The sequence below is a fragment of the Diadema setosum genome, chromosome 20 (assembly GCF_964275005.1).
Source record: "Diadema setosum chromosome 20, eeDiaSeto1, whole genome shotgun sequence".
Classification (NCBI taxonomy): domain Eukaryota; kingdom Metazoa; phylum Echinodermata; class Echinoidea; order Diadematoida; family Diadematidae; genus Diadema; species Diadema setosum.
In genome coordinates, this window is record NC_092704.1 from 6473948 (window position 1) to 6497077 (window position 23130).

General features: G+C 38.2%; 1 protein-coding gene across 1 annotated transcript; it reads right to left on the bottom strand.

Moving 5' to 3' along the window:
• Positions 1-1474: 1474 nt before the first annotated feature.
• On the bottom strand, positions 1475-19439 carry LOC140243839 (coiled-coil domain-containing protein 93-like). The gene is made up of 17 exons (XM_072323506.1): positions 19347-19439; positions 18173-18286; positions 17328-17422; positions 16605-16716; positions 13546-13644; positions 12790-12944; positions 11777-11969; positions 10566-10652; positions 9526-9645; positions 7799-7932; positions 7011-7092; positions 6238-6381; positions 5512-5620; positions 4057-4177; positions 3439-3523; positions 2584-2697; positions 1475-1582 (listed from the first exon to the last, which is right to left on the bottom strand). The coding sequence occupies exons 1-17, from the start codon at positions 19437-19439 to the stop codon at positions 1532-1534; spliced, it is 1908 nt and encodes a 635-aa protein (XP_072179607.1). The 3' UTR covers positions 1475-1531.
• Positions 19440-23130: the final 3691 nt, after the last annotated feature.

Consider the following 23130-nt stretch of genomic DNA (forward strand, 5'->3'; position numbering starts at 1 on the left):
AAATTTCGTTGTAACATAAGAAAATTGCAGGTCCCAAGCATTTTGTTATAACAGGAGTGCACTGTACGTGCAAAAGCACCGTCAATTGCAGTGCTGACCCGACTGTCCAATTTACTGTAGCAAGTATGCTGACATGCGTCCTAAATGAGCAAGAAGTTAAGAGTGGTGCATGCGAGTTAACAGACTCATTTGCAATGGAAAATTTGCTATGTTATCAGCATGATTAAATATATATCTTTGGTATGATTCACTGTTAAGGCTTGCATGTTGATCATGTATTCCCATGTAAATGAATTTTGGGTCACTTGACTCCTAGTCCTATTAATATAATCAGGTTTTATTTGAATGATGTGAAACCTGCACACATTTTTTGGTCACGTCAAGTTCGGACCATACACTGTTTTGCAGAAGTGGGACTACAATGTAGCAACCTCTAGTATGCCTTGGCTTGATCTGAACATACTCAAAAGTTAAAACCTAGATCACATAATATAAATTTTACAATATATAAATGAGGGGTACTGGGAAGTTTTATTATTTATTCTATATTTTTTTAAATTATTATTTGTATGCTGCATGTAGAATATGTTGTGAACTCTGTTACATTTTAGCTAATACCACATACTGCGACAAATATCTCACAGATACTCCACAAAAGCTTAAGAAAAAATACTTCTGGTAAATAAATTACATGGTCAATCTACGTCTTGCCATAGCAGGAGGCGCCTACAATAGATTTCTATCGTGGAACAAATAGGTCTCTACGATATGATATGATAAATGTATAACCACATGTTCCTGTCTGCTCCAATGAGAAAGAAATAGAGTGATCTGCTTAAACATAGCTATTCCCTACTTGCATAATCTGTAGGTATTCCTAATGTAGAGAACCAAAAGCCAGCCAAATAAAACATAATGTTGCAGTCAGTGTGATCACAAGACTAAATCTGAGTGAAATCTAATCTGTGTGACTACCATTGACATATTGGAGAATCTAAAGACATGATGTGTCTACTTCACAATTGCAAATTTTGTTCTGCCCTCTGAGTCATTAATGACCCAATTCACTACTCAAACAGAAGAGAATTCCTCTGCAATCCTCCTTTTGACCATAAAATTACTTGCAAATTTGGAAATCTAGATGAAGAATGTTACACAGAGTGTTAAGTTTGCTGACAGACAGTGGTAAATATACCAGCTAGCCATAGTTGCCACTGATATTGGTGATTGGAAAGTATATCACTTTTGGCAGAATGCAACATAAATTGTCCCCACACCTTCGGAAGGCTAACAGTCAGGGAAGTATATTTTATTTGCAAAGAGGTCACTGTATGTATCTACAACTTAATATTGCTCTGTTGCAGCTTGCCACAATCTTGGTGGCATATCATATGTTGTGAAAACCTGAAGAAGAACTAAATAAAGAGAGAGAAGTTCCTGGTTCGACTGTGTGGAGTAAACATCTGGCAATAATGCGGCAGAGATAAAATGCGGAGGACAAAATTTCTTGGCCGACGGGGTGGGAATGTCTTCAGTCTGCCGCTGACAGCTTGGAGAGAAGAATCTCGTTTTTCCTGCATTCCTGCAAAAACAAAGAGGAAATGGAAATGCATGCTATTTGAAATAAATTCAAATAATTATATGAACCAAGGGCTATACAACAAATAGTTTTCATCTTCCTCTTCCCAGGGAGCTTTTGGGAAAACTCCACATGAGAAAGGCAAGACCAAGTACATACAGTCTATGTACACACAAAACACAAATATATGTTTGTTTGTTTTTTTAGTTTTAGACCTTTCCAAATCTAGTGGATGCATCACCAACTCACAAAATATGCCTGTGTATCCTGACTTGCATCAAATTGGTTCATGAAAGAAGCAAGGAAGCAAAATTAAAACTTTTCCCCCTCATCACTTCTCCAGTAACATTTTACATCATGCATCCCATGCAAGTATTCACCCATAAAGCATGGTCATGCACACAGTCACTGGAAGAATTTGGAAAATTCTGAAGTCCATGGGAAGAGCAGTAATGTTAATGAATGTGGACACTTCTGTCAGTTAGCCAAAATACTCTTACATGGCTGTCAGCCAATTGGAAAGGGATTCTGGGACCCATTTCACCCTTTTTTTGATTTGAGTGCAAATTGGCACGGAAAAAGTGTTGTTGTACTCACTGTCCAAAGTCCCCAGCAAAGAAAGGGTTCATGAATTACTCTTCAAAAACATATGTAGTAAAATTTTGATGCAACCAGAAAATTACACATATCAAAGTGCATATCGTCGGTGGGGCGACAAGACCTTGTATCTGAAATTTTGGTGAAAATGACTTTTTTTGGTTTATGGTCAGATATTCATTTAAGTGATGTCCTGTCCAAATCCTAGCTGCCTTACCCCAAAAATAAAGCCACCACGGCACGTCAAAGGAAAGGCTCTTCCATTTGATACAGTGCTCTGGATGCCATGTTTTTTTGCTCTCCTGAACATTTGACATTTTGGAGATACAAGGTCTTGTCACCCCAGCGATGAAATGTGTGTGTTCACTGGGGAGTCTGCTGTTTTTATTGGTCTATGGTCTTTTTACCTCCTGAAACTCCTTGACCGTCTTGAAGTACAATCTCTGCTTCTCCACCAGGTCAAGGAAGGTGTCGTTGAGTTGGTCTCTCTTCATCTTCTCCTCCTGCTTCTTCTTCTCAACCTGACAGAGACAGATAGTGGTGGATATTCACAAGAAGATATAGTTAAGGATCTTGTTATAAAGAGGCTGCATATAACAAAATCCTCATATAATAAGGTGATATTGTTGGGCCCCAACACTGCGGTTCTTTGTTTTTGTACCCTGAAGTAATGAGGAACCTGATATGGCGAGGTACACTGTATTTATCATGGTTTCTAGGTCCTCGTTAAATAACAAGATTCCCCGGTATAATACATCTATCAAACATTGACTCATCCTTTGTTGTTGTTGTTTTTTTCTTTTTCTTGCATGGGATGGAGATGTGAAGGAAAGCCAAATGTGCCCAAATAATGATTACAAAAATTTACATCATACAGAAATTTCACATTAATGAGTAAACCACATACTGCTCACATATATTGGTTTTGATTTCATTCTTCGAATGGGTATGGAACACTAGCAAAGATTCGAGTATTGCAAATGATGCCCTACATAACTTGAAGTCATGCACTTCAAATGGACTTGCAAAATGTTTTCATGGTGTTGAGTAGACTAAGATGCAGACCAATGTTGGCCTTGTTTTTAAATCAGTTATCCTTCACTTTCTATTCCTTGATACTTCTGTGACCTTTAAATGGCAGAATCTGAGATTCAAATAAACAAACAAATGAGGAAAGCAAACAAGTTTTGAGGTGTACACCACTGATGCATTGTGGGAAATATGTGGCACAATCGATGGAGCTCATTACTGTCTATCCTTACCTTGGAAAAGTTCTGCTTGACGCCCGCGACGATCTGCTCAAACTGCTTCAGGAACTGATCTTTTCCAGCCGAGGAGGACATGGCTCTGTAAAATGAAAAACAAATGTTAGGAGCTATATATTTGTAGGGCCTAAAAGAGCAAGAAACAAGCAGCTAACCCTTCACATGTCAAGGCACTTAGTTTAACCTGCTGAGGACGGGCTGATCTTGCTACAACACGCATTTCCCACAGACACCTGCCCGAGTATACTCGGGGCTCGTCTTCAACGGGTTAACTTGCCAAGCTCTTTCATCTGTATTCAGTGATCCAACCAAACTTGACCTCATTGTAAAGTTAGCAAGCCCACTCAGCTGTAGTAATGTGCCTCAGTTCAACAGGAAGGCCATTGTGACACAATAGGGGTTTAAGAGGATTATTTAATCTCAATTCATTGACAACCAGTTTACATATGATATCTGAGCCAATCGGCCAAGGAAACACACTGTCGTGCATGCCATTAGGGAACCAAGCATGCTAACCCTCTCTGTAGCAGGGACTTCCCGGATGGTATATTGTAATGATACAGGGATTTCTACGTCAACTGGCACTAAAAGGACTCAAAGGGGTAAGGGACTCACTTTTCAAAGTTATCGTAGATGGAGTTGAGGAGTGAGACCTCTTTCTCCAGGTACAGCTTGGTGTCATCCAGGGTGTTGTACAAGGTGTAGAACTGCTTCGTCTCTCGGTGGGTGCTGGCAACTGGACAAATTGAAAAATAAAACATAGCAATGACACAAATGTAATGACTTTCCACATGTGATCATGCATGTTGTTACTTGCCTAATCCATTCAAAACAAGATTATGGAATTTGCATAGACTTTGTGCAGGAGCCATCAGGTTGCCATAGGCAACGAGATAACTACATGATGTACATGTATGTCTAACAACCAGCAGAAGGATTTAGCAGAAAAAAAAGGAAGAAAAATGCACAATCAGTGATGTCAATGGAATACAAAATGGGTTAGAAAGAATTATATTCCACATACTAAGAATCTTGCTATAGGATTGGTCAATAGCTGATCACATGATAAAGCGTAGTTTTGCCCATCACATCACCTGAGAAGAAAAGTTTGTTACACTCTATGTTGATAGCCCCTTTTGTTTCGCTGATCTCTGGCAGTCCATACAGTCCTAACGCGAGATGAGTACGCGCGAAATAAAAGTGCGTTGCACTGTGGAATATCATTTAACTAGGTCACTTGATAGTACACAGTGCAATGCACTTTCACTTCGGTGCCGCGCGGTGCGCGCAGCAAATTCATTATTTTGTCATCTACGCGCACACATAGCCTAAGCCCTAAGGATACCCAAAGGCAGCTAAAACGGTTTCGGATGTGGAATAAAATGGGAATTTCTTGGACCCTAGAAGTGGAATATAAAGCAAATAATCAACTTTTAGTTTCACGCAATGAGACAAACTATCACTTCCTCGGCGATCTGAATGTGTACGCTATCTTTCCTCAGCTGCGCTTTCGGAAAGATAGCTACATCCAGATCGCCTCGGATGTGATAGTTTGTCCCATCACCTTTACCAACGTTGATTATTTGCTCACTATCTTTGCCAACAGATATGGGATGTCCACATTCTGAAGTCTTACTTTCCCTATTCTTGACCAACTCAAAGGTAAAACATCTTTACACAGTGTCAGGTTGTGGATCCTACACAATTTGCTCCCCCTCTTTTTTTTTTTTCTTTTTTTTTTTCGGGGGGGGGGGGTATTTGGCCTGAGAATGTCATTCACTATGTCTTGTTTCATATAGTCAATAGCCATCATGACAATGATAACAAAATCAGTAATAGTAACAGTTAGTGTTTTCTATTACAAAAATTGTGTATTCTAAAGAATCTTGTTAGGGTACAGTGATTCACAAGATCAGTAAATAAGAATAAGTGGTTATCTCATCCCATTTATGATATGCATCATGTTGTTATGATTTATTCTAATTTTCCTTGTTAAAAGATAATTTAGCTTCAAATGTGAGTACACATTATGAGGTCTTTGATGAGAGAAATGTAAGGCATCACCCATACCTTGATTATACAGCTCAACAAATCTCTTCTGGTACTGTGTCAGCTCTGCCCTCGTTGGAACCTCATCAATTTTCCTCTGAAGCTGCGAAATCTCTCTGTTTTTACGGGCCTGAAAGAGAAAAGGGAGGAGAGAGAGAGAGATGTCAATCAATAAACACTTCACTGAAATATCAGTTCATGGTTGTCCAAAAGCCTAAGGACAAAAACAAAATAATTAGTACAGGTGTAGCCTAAACACCTGTTTCAAAACTTACTCTGAATGAGCATATAACAAGACATGGCTATAAATATCATCACTACACCTGCCAACCAACTTTTCCATGGATGATTACAATGTACATTGTTCAATCAGCTAAAAATCATGTACGTGCAAGCAGCAAGCTTTGAAGGTCATTTGTGCAACATGGCAAAACGTGCCCCCTTGTTTGATGCATTTTTCAAATCATGATTTTTGTAAATATATCAATGTTAGAGTTTGCAGATACATGATAAGCTATGACTGATGATGATATCTGACATGACCCCCTCCCCCCCCCCCCAAAAAAAAAATAAAAATAAATAAATAAATAAATAAAAAAGGAGAAAAGACATGCAGGCTTGAAATGATGTGGGTTTGTTTAACCTACTTCACAGCCCAGTATTAGAAGAAAGGAATTCACCTATTGCCAACAAAATAGTGACTTTGATAGCAAATCATGACTTGTGCATAGGCCCAGTGACACTTACAAGGAGAAGCCGGATTTTCTGAAGTTTCTCCTTGTCAGCCTCATACTGCTTAGCGATGAGCTGATCCCTCTCTGACAGCTGTGTCTCCCCGCCTCCAGCCTCCTGGAGCTCTGCTATGCTCTGTTTCAATCTCTGCATCTCTTCCTGCAGAGTGGGAGCACAAAATCAGACTTTTGCTCCTCTAGATTTTTCTCACTTATGATCAAAACTAATTATACTTAGGAGACATGTTGTTCCTGATTGACATTTTTTTATGATATTGTATTAAAGCCTAAAAGCATGCACTGAACTATAAACTCTTCAAGTGCCTAGATAGATGCAATGGTACTGCAAAGTTGTCATTCCTCTAGTTGAACAGATTTATTCATGACTCAAATGATACAAAAATAATCTATCCCCAAAATGATGATTTCTTCCATAGTGTAGTAATTATTTCACAATGCTTTAAAGCGAACATATATATATATTAGGTACAACATGTCAAAGGGCTGCATGCTCAAATACTGGACACTCCCAGCAGTATTTGCTAACTTTGATGCCAGAAAACAACAGTAAGCTTCTCATTTTGGCTGTAGGTAAACTTGCTAGGGATGTGTCTCTTTGTGTGTGCAACCAGGGTGAACTGTATGTCAAGTGTAAGGCAATATTTCTAATGCCCATCAACCTTTGTCACAAAATTTGCAACAAGAGTACAAATGCAAACTCACAAATTTGATATTTTTAATGGATAAACATACACTTATGGGTTAAAAACAACAATTTCTTTCCCTCACCTTACAATGTGCTCTGAATTCCTGTTCTTGTTTCTTTAAACTTTCATTCATCGCTACCAGACCACGCAGCTCTGCCAGTACTCTGCACATGCACACACACAAAAAAAAATATTATTAGGCACAAACATTTCATATAAATGCATAACTTCATACCATCACTGTAACTGTATGAGTGTTACACAATCACAATGTTCAAATTGTGAACACGCACAATATTGACAACTTACTCTAACAGAAATAATACATTTCTCAGAAGAACACCGCAGTGTCTTTTTTTCCCAATAAATGTACGTACACTTTTTATTGGATGGAAATGAAGCATAAATGAATTAAATGTCTTTTACAATTACAAATTGGTGAATTGCTCTCCTGGTAATGAGTCCTTTGTTTAATTTGACCCCTACAAGCATGAGATCGAAAAACATTCTTTGACCTTATTTAATGGTACATCAGTCTTCATTTCAAACATGGGGGATTGGGTTTCACTGCTATTTTGATTTGTCATTCAATTTCTTCAGGGATGCTGTATGGAAAGAGTGAAAATGTGCTTAAAAAGCTTTGGTGAAGCACAGAAAGATTCACAGTCAACCTTGCCTAGGTACACCTGGCACAAGTCCAAGAATTGGTAAAGTCTACGAAAAATTCTACCCTGACTGTTCATTAACATGTTATTTCTATAGTGGAAGTCAAAATTCACATAAGTCGAAGGAGTTTTCTGCAGTTCCATTGGATTAAACTTAGGTGAGGTTGACTGAATGTTTCTTTTCTTTCGTTTTCATCAATCTCACGTTTTGTTTTCTCCACCAAGTTCATCCAGCTTTGCCATCTCCTGGTCGATTCGTGCCGAGTACTCCTCAACCTCCTGCAGCCTCTGCTGAGCTGTGCTGTATTCCTGCTGCTGCGTCTCCACGGTAACCCGTGACTGTCAGACAGAAAAAAAAAAACAACCATACAAACATACAAACATACATGCACATACAAATCAAATGTACTGTTATCTGCTATATGAACTAATGGAATTTGATATCTTTCATTCACTTTTTCTGAGCTCAGCATTTGGTATGGATACAGCATGAATTCAAAATTTTAGATCAAAGTGCAATTGCTCTTAGCAGTGAGAAGTTAGGATACTCTGTGATTGCCTTGTTTTCTTTTTAATTTGCTCATTCGTTTGAGTGTCTGCCATGTCAAAGCAAAACTTACTCTGCTCTAAGTCTAAATGTGCTGTTGCTTTTTGATGACATGACTTCTGTGTTGTGAAGTGTTAACCTTTGAGCCACTTACTGAAGCCATATCCGTAATTGAAGCTTTTCAATGGGTTATTTGTTCTGAGACACTGCTATCAAACTGAAACTGAAAGTCAACCACTGGAAAAGTAGGGTGACTTCTATTTCCAGGGCATATTTCAGTCACTCAAGGTAGAAAATCTACCTCATCATGTGAGCATTTCTTAATCATGTTTTGGGCACTATAAACATGCCTTTCCTTATTAAAATCAACTTCTTAAGATACATAGAGCCAACAATTTGTCAAGACTCTCTAATAGTTTGAGAAATAAAAAGCTTCTAGTTTAAAGGGAAATTCTGCACCAGTTAAACATAAATCTACACAGAAAAAAAAGAGTAAAATGTATTAAGCACAACATCAAAAATTCGATCAAAATCACCTCAAACTTACTACAAAGTGCGTACACAAAATCTTAAATTATCAAGGTTTTTTGTTCAAACACAATTACAATGTATGCCAGTCGCAAATCGCAATATATTTGATCGACCATGTATTCTGCTAGTAATAACATGTTTTACACTTTTATGGCGGAAAAAGAAAAAAATTAATTATGTTTTCTTTCTTTTTTTACATTATCAACAGGAAATTGTGAGGTGATGCCACCATCAGCCCATTCATATTGCAATCAACTGTTCGAGAAGCATTTGGCAAAAATTAGCATAACTTCACAACATTATAGCTTCTCTAATTTTCTTCCGTTTTTTATCAGATTTTTCACTGTTGTGTTTACTAGATTTCATTCTTTTTTTACAGACTAGCTTTAAACTGTTGTGAGTTGCCTAGTTTTATATTTAAAAAAAAAAGTTAGTCAGATGCTTTTAAAGGGATGGTACAGTATTGGTGGAGATGAGAATTGGGTTTTAAACTTTTTGCGAGATACCTAGTTAACACTAGAATAGTACAGAGGATACCATTTTAAGAGGAATTCAAAGTTTATTTGATGAAAATCGGGTTTGGAATGACTGAAACATCCAAAAACAAAGTAAAACAAAGCAATCGTAATAAAGTGTGGGTCCCACACTTTATTAGAATCACTCTGTTTTGGATATCTCAGCCATTTCAAAACCAATTTTCATCAAATAAACGTAGAATCCCTCATGGAATTACATGCTCTTTCGTATTTCATAAGAGGTTTCTCATTATCTCACCAAAAAATGTTAGAAACCTGAAATTAGGTCTAAACCAAAACTATACAATCCCTTTAAAGTACTTGATGCCTTGAGCCTACCTCTTCCACTTTCTTCTGGACGGTGGCTATCTGCTTCTGGAGAGAGCCCATAATTCTCTGGTGCTGCTGGGCCCCACTCATCCTTTGTGGTTTCTCCTCCAGCTGCTGCAGCTCCGATTTCTGAAATACAGAGATGCAAAAGACATGCATCAAACCCACGCATAATGTCAAGCTCTCTGGAGTGGGTTTGCCAGGAACAGAGTTAGAGCCTGGTCTTTCTGTAATGATTAAATGATGGGGAGGTGACACTGTGTAGGGTGGATTGTATTTTGTGTGTCTACTCCAAACACTTTATCAGGGCATTGTATGCCATGTGGATATCCACTTTCAGAAGATTGTAGTCGACTGTACACAAAGTGTCTCCTTTTGTCAATGTTTTATGATCAAGTATTTCAATTTACAGACACAAATATACCTTTCTACAACTAAATTCATGAATGAAAAATATCTTCATATCCCCCCTCACCAGCGCCTCCCCATCCACATTCATAATCTTCATATTTAATAGATAGCAATATTATTAGATGTTACAGGTGTACAGTAGCAACATATCACATTAGCCTTAGTTATGGAAAGACAGAGTTTGCAGAATAAGATCATCCTACTACCCTAAAAAAAATGACTGACTTTAAAGGGTGTGTACAGTTCTGGTCGAGGTGAAGATTTAGCTTTTAATGTTTTGTGAGATATTCAGAAACCACTCTATGAGATGTCAAAGAGCATGCAGTTCTAAGCGGTATCAAAAGTTTATTCTATGAAAATCGGTTTTGAAATGGCTGAGATATCCAAAAACAAGGTGAAACAAAGAGATACTAATAAAGTTGGGGCATGTCGCCTTTTATTATTAGCACTTTTTGGGATATCTCAGCCATTTGAAAACCAATTTTCATCAAATAAACATCAAATCCTTCTTAAAATTACATGCTCTTTCATATTTCATAAGAGGCTTTTCATTATCTCACTTAGGAATGTTCAAAACATGAATCCCTACCTCAACCAGTACTGTACAGTCCCTTTAAGGTAGACACTTTCCAACATACCTTGTCTGCGTACTCCGATGCCAGCTGTCCAATCACGTCTGACTGCAAGCCAACGATGCTTCCCACCATGCTGGCCGTCACTTTACCCTGAAAAGAGTCAAAAAGTCAAGAGTTAAAAAAAAAAAAAACCCTGATAAAAATACACCCCTCCACCCCACAGCCTTCACACAACCTTCTAAAGCACAATCTGTTATAATCTGCAAGCAAAATATTTTACCACCTTTACTACCAGGTACGATACCTCGGTTAGTGATGATGCCCACTGATAATTTTTCTGGTATTACAATGAAATTACGTATTTTTGTGACTATGGGTAACATGATGTTATCATTACCTTTCAGAATATACAGTGTGATGACAAAGTACTGGTACTGTCCAAAAATTATGTTGGTGATAAAAGTGTTCCTTCAATACAAGTAATCATAACTTGTCAGCCTCTTCTTATGAAATGAAAGTGGACAATTTGGTATTGCATGTTAAAAAAACACCACTCAGCAAATCATCATCTAAATCTGAGTGAGATATCAAAGTACCGCTCACATTTCCCCTCATGTTCTTGAAAATGGGAAAGACATCTTACGGTATCATTTCACAAAAAGGGAACAGTTTGCGTAGTAGATGTTGCATGGTAGATATGAACTGGATGATAAAATCTGACTCAACCTGAGAAAACCACGTCTAATACTACTGTCTGCTAATCACACTTCACAACTATGACTGAAACTGTAGAATAATTTGCTTAGAATGATGGCCACCGTACGTATCAAAATTACATGAATCTCCTAAGTCCTTGCAAATGTTCCTGCAGAAACTATCTTCAGAAATTGGCAAAACTGAATTTCACTGCCTATCTCATATGAAAATCCAGATGAAACTGATTCACTTAATGAGAGATCTATACAAAGAAATTATGAAAAATTGCCAATTTCAGAGAGAAATAGGAAATCAAAAAAAGTGTAATTCTGCTGTTGATTTGAAAATTAAATGCAGATCTAGCAATAACAAATTTTTAAATTTCACAACTGAAACAAACAATTATAATAAATGAACAAAGTCTTGAATGAAAGAAAATCTCTTTTTACTCTTAACTTTCACCATGAGTGGTAAAAATTACCATGAGTGGTAAAATGTTACATCACAAACATCACTTAAATGTGGTTATTGGGATTCGAGGGGTTAATGAGGTTTATTCGCAGTGAGTAATGCCCTACCTCTTCCACCTGCATGGCAGCCATGCCCTTCATCAGGGCCTGGATCCTCCTCTCCTCCTGCAGCCTCTCCTCCTCCGCATCCTTGGCTTTGTCCGCCGGGGATGCGGGGGAGAGTCCCGCGGCCACCGCCTTCCTCTTCGGGTCCTTCTCTGCCTCCTTCTCGTTCTGACTGCTGCCCCCCATGCCGTATCGCCTGTTTAGTTCAAAGAGAGAGACAGTGATAACAAACCTTACATTTCTGGATACAAAGTGTGTCTGGTAATAGTTTTGGCTCTTTGCAAATTCAGTTTCAAGTCAATTCAATTCAGATTTATTGAACGTCCCTTAGTAGTCTATTTGTAAATGCAATGAGTGCACGAGTAATACGTGACCTATTCTAAAATCAAATTGTTCATCAGACAAAGCATTATGAATACCAATAAAAGAAATCAATTTATCATTAAAAAAAAGATTTCAAAGAGATATCCACAAACAAAGTAAAACAAAGCGATCCTAATAAAAGTTGGCTCCCACCTTTTATTAGGATCCCTTTGTTTTGGATATCTCAGCCATTTCAAAACCAATTTTCATCGAATAAACTATGAATTCCTCTTTGAATTGTATACTCTTTAATATTTCATAAGAGGTTTCTTCATGTCATTGCACATAAAGTTGGAAACCTGAAGCCTCTTCTCAACCAAAACTATATTATCCCTTTAATATAGACTAACTTTAAAAAGGATCAGTTAAAAATGCACTGACTGACAGGCTTTTGAAAATCTTTCACCAGAATTATGCAATGGTACAATGTATATAAACACACAGGGTGCAAATGAAAGTTTTATTCTACCTTATGAAATGCTAACAATTAATGATAAAAACTACAATAAAATGATCCAGCATCAACTCAGAGCAGAATACATGATCTCTGGGAGTTTAAATGGGTTACAGACTCTCCTTATAATCTATGGACACAATATGCACCTCACCTATTACAAATCCAAATTAAGGAGCTGGACAGAATAGAGGCTTACCGGCCATACTCCAAGAGAGTTGACTGGACTCGCAGTTCTTCCTCCTTCAGCTTATATGCATCTGCTCGCTTGTATCTTCTCTGGGCCTTGTACGAGTTCTTGACCTCCCCTACTGCTGAAATGGAGTTGTCCTTCCTCTCTTCAAAGTCCATGTCCTGGGGAAACAACCATTGTGAAGATGGGGATTGAAAGGTGAATGAACACTGTAAATAAAATTAATGGTGGCAGCTGGCACTCTTGGCCACTTCTCCGTGGGGCGGATAATTTTTATCAGTAGATATTCAAAAGAATTTACCCCAAAAATATGCCAATATCACAGCAGGTTGATTATCAGGAATAAGCAACGAGAAGAGTCATTGGTTAACAGTCAAATATATTGCAACTGATATGACACCTGTCTAGCAACCAGGAGGTTGGGGTTCTAATTCTATCTGAGTAAGCATGCCCATGATTTTTATCATGGAAACACTGAATGACTGGTGGGTATTTATGTCAATGAAGGGCAATTTGTTAATCAGTTGCAATAAAACCAACTTGACACAAGAATCACTAATTCACAGAAAATGAAAACTTATAAAGATTAAAGAAAACGCTCACTTGCGGCTGAAAAAAAAAATGCTAGTATGGAAAGTGTTCATATGAAGGGCGAGGATGATATAGAAATTACATTAATGTCTACTATGCTTCTTGGTTCAAGAATCCTTTAACAAACTACAGATAAGCTGATGGCAAAGAGGTCAAAGTTGAAAGACTAACCTCTGGTGTCTTGTGGTTCTTGCTGAACTGTGAGATGGAAAAGGCTCGGATCTGGTCCCCCATCTCCTCCCTGGTTTCAATGGCCCTCTTCACCAACCACTGTCACAAAGAGATGGAAAAGTTTCATAGGAGGAATATATATCTCACATGCATCTTTTCTCTAAACCATAACTAACGCAAACAGAAGAAAACTAACCAGAAATTAAATTATAATTTATTAGTGGAAAAATGAGCAACGAAAATAGGATTCAAGAGGGATTTGAACCCGAGACTTCCAATCCCGATGGAATCCCATTTTCTTTGCTTATTTTTCCACTAATTAACCATAACTGTCACAAACAGAAAAAGAAAGTCTCATATAAGGAAGGCATATTTAACAGATCTATATATTTTCACTAACCACTGCCACATACAGAAGAGAAATACATCTAGGGGAGGAACATAAAGATTTGAAACATCTTCACATAACCACTTACATGAAAAGAAGAGAAATATATCACAGATTAAAGAATGTACATTGTACAAGGCATCTCTTCGCAATCTTTGTCATATAAATAGATACATACATATCTGTGAAGGAAAGCAAATCAAGAGAAATTGCTTCACCAACCACAGTCAATCACATCTCATTATCATATGAGAGGAGAGTACATTAAAAAACTAGAAAAGCACTCTGAGAGCGCAGACCTCCGCCAAGCATGCAGCTCATTTCCACCTCTGATCTTGTTCTTCCATAGATATGTGATTTCCACCCATACGTACGCATTGTGTACTGAAAGTCGCCTGATTTCCCAATATAGAAGCCTTTGTTACGTCATAAACCCTCAGCTGCATGGCGTGCCTCGCCCTAGCAGAAACTAGAACTTTAGTGCACGCATGCAAACATCAAATACGTGCAGCCTGAACTCCCAAGTTCATTGACCCTACCTGCTTAAATATAAACTAGAAATGCCGCTACGGCGACTGATGCCTCCGCCATAATGCATGATTCTCCCAATAGGTGTATAGTACAATGTCTTGACAATGTGTGATGACAATTTCACATAACTGGCAAAATATCAAAATAACAGGTTTGTCAGAAATATCTTGAATGTTCACTTTCCACGAACTGGGTTTGCTATAATTGTCTATAAAAGAGTGCAGGTACACATATTTGGGGAATTGAAAATTTTTACTTGACTTCTGACCGACCTTATTATAAGTTTATGCATTGAGTATAATTTTCAAGGTATGAAGAAAGACTGTAATTACAGTACAAAATATCTTTTTTCATTTAAACCTGACCTTTGACCCTTAACCTTTGACCTTTGACCTTCTGGCTGGAAATTTCCAAGAGAATCTCCATCAAGTAATACATGTACATATATTAAACACTTTTAAAACTAATAATGCGATCACTGCATATACTAGTATACATGTATGAGGGAAATACAGTAGTAACATTTTGAGGAGTTGACCTTGACCTTTGAACCCCTGACTATTGACCCATGACCCCTAAATTCCCTAGATAATCCCTGCCAGTCAGTACATGCATATGTACCATGTTCCATGAAGATACACTGAACCATTTGCGAGAAAAGTGATATTGCAACATTTTCACCTAACCTTTGACCTTTTGACCTTTGACCTTATGACATGAAACTCTCTCTGGAGAATCCTTACGCAGTAGTACATGTCTACACTAAGTTTCAAGAAAATAACTGCGGGCATTGCATAGATATGGGGGAAATAGCAACATTTTTAGCATTTGACCTTGACCTTTTGACCTTTGACCTCTTGTCAATGTCACTAGAATCTACTCAACTAATTGTCCCATCATACATCATCCTTGGACCAAGTTTGGTGAAAGCTGCTTCATCCAGTTTTGAGTTATCACATAAAAAGATAAATTTTAGGATTTGACCTTGATCTTTGACCTTTGACCTCTGTCCGATTTCACTGAAAAACTAATCAAGTAATTGTCCCATCATACATCATCCTCCAACAAAGTTTGGTGAAATTTGCTCCATACAGTCTTGAGTTATCGCGTAAACGGATACAATTTCATGATTTGACCTTGACCTTTGACCTTTAGCCGATTTCACCCAAAATCTTATCAAATCGTTGCCCCATCATACTTCATACTTGGACCAAGTTTGGTAAAATTCCAATAAATATTACTCAAGTTATCGCGTAAACGAAAGCGTACGGACGTACGTACGGACGGACGGACAACCTGAAAACATAATGCCTCCGGCACCACTTCGTGGCGGAGGCATAAAAATCCTTCATAAATTCCCCAAAAATTCTCAGATCACTACCAAAATTTAATCATCGGTTACTTGATCCATTCTTAACCTTTCCTGTAAGTTTCATCCAAATCCGTTAACTACTTTTTGAGTTATTTTGCACACGGACAAACTAACTAACTAACAAACAAACCAACGGTAACGAAAACATAACCTCCTCCCTTGGCGGAGGTAAAAAGTTGCAAGGTTTCAAGTACTCCAAATTATTCAAAGACTGATGCACGCAGCCTTTCAGCTCATTTGATTAAGATACATAAACAAGTTTGGAATGCCTCACCAAATTTAGAAAAAGGAGGCTCACAACGTAAACACTGATTTGCCTTAGAATCTTTCGACTGGAAGCATTTTTTGTTTTAACCTGTTGAGGACGGTTTAATTTTGCTACAACATGCATTTCCCATAGACCCCTGCCCGAGTATACTCGGGACTCGTCCTCAACGGGTTAATACTGGAAACCTCAACAAGGTTTGACGGTTTTCATCACTTGAACATTTCTGATACAAATACTGGATGCACAAAAGTAGAGATTCACTGCAATATAGGGAGAATTTTCTTTTACCTTGATTACTCACATACTATATTCTTTTTGTGCCAGTTTTGCACATACTGATCACACCTTTCATGTTCTGTAACTTCAAAGTCACCATGCCCACCTATCAAAAAACAAACAGATGTTACTCTTTTGTTTGTTTGTTTTGTTTTTTACGTAACACTTGTGGTAGATGGGGATCTGGAGTACAAATGGAATATCAAACAAAAGAAACACAGCACCTGTACAACTGGGTAGATGTGGATGAAATCCAACCCTTGGATCTGATGGGGCTCAATGCGGTGGGGACATTTCATTCTTGGCAGGACCGCCACAATCTTTTCTGTCAGCGCACTGCAGGATACAATGTAGTTGAAAGAATGTTTAGTGGGTAAATAGCATACAAGTAGGTCTCATAAATTTGCAAATACTTTACAACATGTCTGTACATTCTTGTTAACACCTATGGACAACTATTTTAACATATTTACTTTAACCCACTGAGGACGAGTCCCAAGTATACTTGGGCAGCTGTCTATGGGAAATGCGTGTTGTAGTAAAATCAGTGCATCCTCAATGGGTTAAACTGAATGTTAACAAAATCGAAAACAAATGTAGCTCTGCTTTCGATATTTAAACAGCTAAAAATATCTAACGTATCAGTACCATTCAATGTATCAATGTTATCCAGGCTTTTCATCAATTGATAGATTTTACATCTACCAGGTACCACAGTATGTGAGTCTAGATATGGTACATTGAATACGCAAGTTCCCTCTTCATATGAATTGATGTAACAAAACTCCTTGTAAGACCTAACAAAAAGTGTAGTTTCAGGATCTGAGGTAGTAAGGAACAATCCAATGCCTATTAAACCTGCATTGTTTTCATGCTTCTCATCTGAAATTAATTTCATCTCAAGAAATTCATTGCAGTAGCTCTTCAACAAACTTTGATATTCTTACATTTTCTGACCAATCGTTGAGTTTTCTTGGAAGAGGAGATCCACATCGATGTCAAAGTTACATGTAGTGATGCACCAAGTCATTCCACCAACAACCTGATAACAGAATGTGAAAAGTAACAAACTTATACCCTAGGTGTGTCTTGAAGGTTGAAAGAAAGCTTGTGGGTAGAAATTATCCAGATCTTCCGCCCTAATCATAGTTCAAGTATTATCAACATATTTTGAAAGAAAACATTTTCAAAAACTCGATCATGCTAATTACTCAAAATCTATTGATCATATGGATGATGAAAATTTACACCAAATGTAGAGATATCCTTGATGAGACATGCATGAATGTGTAAATGTTATCATTATCTTTTTTTATGATAAGCATGTAATATACTGTATGCAAAATATTTCGCGAGGTTTTTACTTTCACGAATTTCGCGAGTCGGGCGTTATTCGCGAAATTAAAGACACGCGAAAATACCGACTCTGTTCCCGATGTGAATGTGACATACGCGTGTACTCTTCTCCGTTCAGTACAGGACTCCATGATCGCGAAATTAACCACTCGCGAAATCGTTGGGTTTTCCCGATTCACGAAAATTTAGACTCGCAAAATATATGGCGTATACAGTACATTGTACCGAAACTTGGCATTTTGTGTGTGTCACGACTGCAGATATATATTAATTTTCCCTACCGATCCTACACCTGAGGGTTGTTATTGTAATCTAATCTTTCAGCCTTGAAATCTGTATAATTTCCAGTAACATCTTTTGTCTTTATAAATTCATGATGCAGCTTTGGTAATTAATATAAGCCACGGTTTGGATATTTGGAGCACCTTGTCCTTACCTTGTCAAATGGTGAGAGTCCCTTGATTCTGGCCCTGAAGTATCCCGCTGCCAGCAGCAGCTCAATGGTCTCACCAAGTTTGACATTTTGCTCCTCATCCTCCCGAGTCTCAACCTGTCCAAACCAAATCAAACAAACATTAAAAAGAATAACAGTTAAATGCATAACATTCATTAGAACTCACTGACCTTTTCAAGAGAGAAGCTTTCGCAAAGTGGTCATCACTTCTCCCTCGATTTTGAGCCTTTCTACCAACTTCCTATTTTATTCCTTCTTTTTTCAATCGCCAGAGTAATTTTTTTCCTACCAAAAAAAAAAGAGACAAGTTTAACTTCAACAGTAGCCTGACCAGACAATGTATGAAGCACAGGCTGTGTGTAACTACTTCAAAAGGTAGGCCTATCCATGGCATCATGTACATTTTTACAGCAACTATCAATTATCCTGTAGACTTCATGCCTAGTGGAAAACATAGAAGATAAATAGTTCTTCCAGTTCTGTTATCATTAGATCTACAGTTTACTTAGCCCGACCAGACACCGTACACTTGTGTACAGTGACAGGACTGTGTATACTAGTTAAATTAGGCCTACAGTTTAATTTACTGAGTTTAATTTGCACATCGTAATTTGGTGTAAATTATCTAACAAAATTCAAATTTTACATTGTGAAATTTAATGTCCACACAATGACACAATGGAGTAGAATCTAGACCCTGCAGTCTAAAAATAAGGCGGCGGCCAATAAGGCTAGTAAGGCTAATGGGGGGTGGGGGTGGGAGCGGAGAGGGAGGCTAAGAATATAGACGGTCTACCTCCCTCTCCGCCCCCCCCCCCCCCAAAAAAAAAAAAATGAAGTTTACTATAACCACGATACATGGCAGAGCTAAACACTTCTAAAGACACAACATATGGGAAATTACATAAATATAACCTGACAAAAAGCAGTAATTGCGATGGTCACTACAATTCTGTACTGGGCCTGGCCTGCCTTGCCTGGGCCCTGGCTGGGGAGGTGTGGCTGCATCGTCGAAAGGACCAATTATTACGCCCAAACACAAATATGAACACATGGGACTATAGCAATTGAGCAGACCCGCTGTATTCTGTCCAATTTCCGAATATTACGGCATTCTCTCGAAAATTGTTCACAAAACCACACCCATTGTACCAACCTCTACTTCGTTTCCCTCAGCATCATACAGTGCACTCTTTTTAGAGCCACTGCGCTGTCTAGATGGTCGTCGAAATACACTCGCTGACGCCATATTCATACGAAGGATCGGCCCCTATGTCCGCGGATATCGGATATGTGTATTGCTGTTGTAGAAGTTCGGTGGGTTTACTACCTTGCCCTTGTACATGTTCCACAGGGAGGGGATCATGTGACCCGTGGACGTCCTCTCGCCACGGCACGGCCAAGATTCTTCCACAATACACTGCACACACACAGAAATTTTATTATCATAGATGAAATAAAAATCAAAAGTACTCGAGTGGGCATGTCCGTGCACTTATCTGACAATTGATTGACCGGCCCCAAATCTATAGATCTAAAGATATCGTATCATTTTTAATTGACGAAATTTATCGACTTTCCAGGATACCAGTTTCACTTTCATAACATAGGGCTTATACCTCTGATTTGCACTTTTGCAGATATTTCTGGGCGGGATTGACGTTTTTATAATCTATAATTATAGAGGAAATATAATTAGATTTGATTTAATGAATAAAAAAGCAAAATATACGCGATAAGTCCTATTAAAAGCTAAAACAACAACAAAGAAACAAACAAATTTAACCGAAACAAAAACCAACTTCAGATTACTCGGAAAGATAGCTGCTTCAGACATCAAACATCAAAGGCATAGTGCAACGGTTATGGACTTATTTTGCCCATCCATACCAAACTGACAGTAGTTTGAATAATTAGCCTACATCCAGTTGGAACTCCATCTCCTGTGAATCTTGACATAGACATAGAGCATAGCCTGGAACCTACATCCCTCTCTTCCGGAGAGAGTCAGAACGTTTCGAACCTAGGGGAACGTGGGGCAGGATGGGCCACATTATTTTCACTAAATGTGCTTTATTTCTTATACTATGTCACAAACTTCCACATGAAACAGGATTTACAAAGATTGTGTAAGGCAACACTATCACACGTTATATCATCTTAATTGCCTACTTTTATTTTACGTTTAATAGCCATCATCAAAATAGTCAAATCTGTCCCATCCTGCCCCACATCATGAATTACAGTGGGGCACGATGGGACAAACAATGGAGACGCATATTTTCGTGTTCCACTTGAAACGGTCGCTCTTTCTTTTGTAATTCCGGACCATTCTGAAACTGAAAAAAGAATAAAATATATACATTAACCTTATCTAATAATATATATGGGGCAAGATGGGACACCCGCCCATCCTGCCCCATGCACACCAACACACTACACTTCTAAGCTCTATATACACAATACATGCAATGACATACAGTCTGCCTACATTTTGTGAAATAAACTTGATGTATTAAAAAAGACACGATATCAACGTTCTACCTTTCTTCATATTATGCCAAGGATACTATACATTTCTTAACTGCAGAAATTCTGCCGTCATCGATATCAATTTTTGCATTTGTCCACCACTGAGCTCAAGAGAATCTCAGCTTCACAGCCGCGTAAATATGGCTTCCTGACAGCGTGCTTTTTATCAGTGTAGATAGTGCCCTCTGATGCTTACTAAAATAGTTATCGCATTGTCCCATCCTGTCCCGTGTCCCATCTTACCCCACCTTCCCCTGTATTATAGCTGTCCAATCGGTTGTTTCACGACCATCCCGTTTTATGTCCACGGAGGCCTGAAACGTGAGATGGCTGCCGTGGCCGCCGGGAATAGGATGTAAAGGCAGCATAACTATAGAGCCGTCATCGATATCAATTTTTGCATTTGTCCACCACTGAGCTCAAGAGAATCTCAGCTTCACAGCCGCGTAAATATGGCTTCCTGACAGCGTGCTTTTTATCAGTGTAGATAGTGCCCTCTGATGCTTACTAAAATAGTTATCGCATTGTCCCATCCTGTCCCGTGTCCCATCTTACCCCACCTTCCCCTGTATTATAGCTGTCCAATCGGTTGTTTCACGACCATCCCGTTTTATGTCCACGGAGGCCTGAAACGTGAGATGGCTGCCGTGGCCGCCGGGAATAGGATGTAAAGGCAGCATAACTATAGAGCCTACTTCAAATATTTTTGAATGGCGGCATCGAAGATGGGCTCAGGGAATTAGGCAGTTGTGACTGGAACTTCTTGAACTTCATAGATAATGATATATTGTCTGATTGTAATACTATTTTATGTAGAGGAATATATTATGACTGGAATAAACTTACATGTACATCATAGCCGTTTCTATTAATTCTTCCTATACGTGTATAATTCGCCGTAATTTAATGCAACTATATGAATGTCACAGTATGTCCGTGGCTCACGAATGAAACAAAAAATATATAGATTTTATCCAAAAAAAAGTTTATAGGCCCATTGGTCGCATTTTCTGTAACTTGAATTATGTGATTGTTTTACATTAATCACAGAGTAACTTTAGTATATAATGAAGGTTTTCATCAACAAAGATTTCACCGTCAGCGACATAGAAAGAACAGAAATATACGAGATGTAAGATGAACGTTGAAATAAAATTTGAATTGAATGATTAAAACCAGTGAAAGGTGCCTGCTGGCTTGAAAAAATTGAGCAAAAAGGCATGAACTTCATATAGCTTTATTGTCACTGATGCCACTAAGTCAAAACCTACAAAGAGCGAAGGTATACGGGTGTGCCTATGAAAAAGAAAATAAATTGAAATCCAGTAAGGTAGGCCCTATTTTGGGCGAAAGTGAAGGTCGACAGAAGCTACATAGCACGTAATTGAACGGTTAAGTACTGAATGAATTTCTTTCGATACATTGACTTAAGTAACCAGGAGAGCAAAGAGTTCGAACCTGACATCCTATTGGATATTCATCAATACTAAAGGCTCCTATAAAAATGGATAGGAAAAACTTGAACCTCAGGCCAACTCCATACTTATTTCCAATTAATTTATTGTAAACAAGTCAGTCACTTTGGGGCTAATTCGAATGAACGACATCAATGCATGTATAAGACCTGAAACAGGCATTCAAGATTTTGTCCATTGAATGGTTCAATGTAATAAGCATAAATATGCAGTTGTTATAACAGGAGGATTCGAGTCACTGAAATGTGTGCGAACGTCATTTAAATTTGCCTTGGCTTTCAGAATATGAGCGTTCCAGCGTTCATATACGTTGAGAGGAATATTGAATTATTTTTTGTTTACACGATACAGCGATTGCAGCCAGTGGTTAAACAATTTCCAGACATTCTTGCCCGCGAGATGCCCAGAACGCCAAGATATAAGACGATTACGAACGAGTTAACAAAATAGTGAAAAAAGAACAACAAAAAAGAACATGGAAACAAGCTCACAGTAAATTGGTCATTGCACCTCATGAAGCAGGACTGGTCTATCACGGATCATGCAATATTGGTGTCGCAGTATTGAGACATATAACTCATGCACAATCATCAAGTTGGCATACATTCGATTGTTGAACTATTGATATCAGACAATAGATCCCGGATTTTTCTCTGAGATATTGATGAAGAAACCAAACTTATTTAAAGGGGTCGTATAGTTTTGGTTGAGATCTAACTCCAGGTTTCTAACATTCTTTGGTGAGATAATGAGAAATCTCTTTTAAAAAGTGGTAGAGGTGTAATTCCAAGAGGAATTCAACATTCTTTATTTGATGAAAATTGGTTCGAAATGGCTGAGATCGTTCTTAAAAGTGTGTGTGTGTGTGTGGGGGGGGGGCACTTCCGGGTTTCATTAGCCAACAAGCAAAAAAAAAAAAAAGGCCTTCAGAGC

Coding starts and splice junctions, on each gene's coding strand:
- LOC140243839 (XM_072323506.1), bottom strand. CDS start 19,439: ATGGCGTCAGCGAGTGTATTTCGACGACCATCTAGACAGCGCAGTGGC. Junction 17,423..18,172: donor GACTCTCACCATTTGACAAG/GTAAGGACAAGG, acceptor TTCTGTTATCAG/GTTGTTGGTGGAATGACTTG. Junction 13,645..16,604: donor ACATCTACCCAGTTGTACAG/GTGCTGTGTTTC, acceptor TCTTTGTGACAG/TGGTTGGTGAAGAGGGCCAT.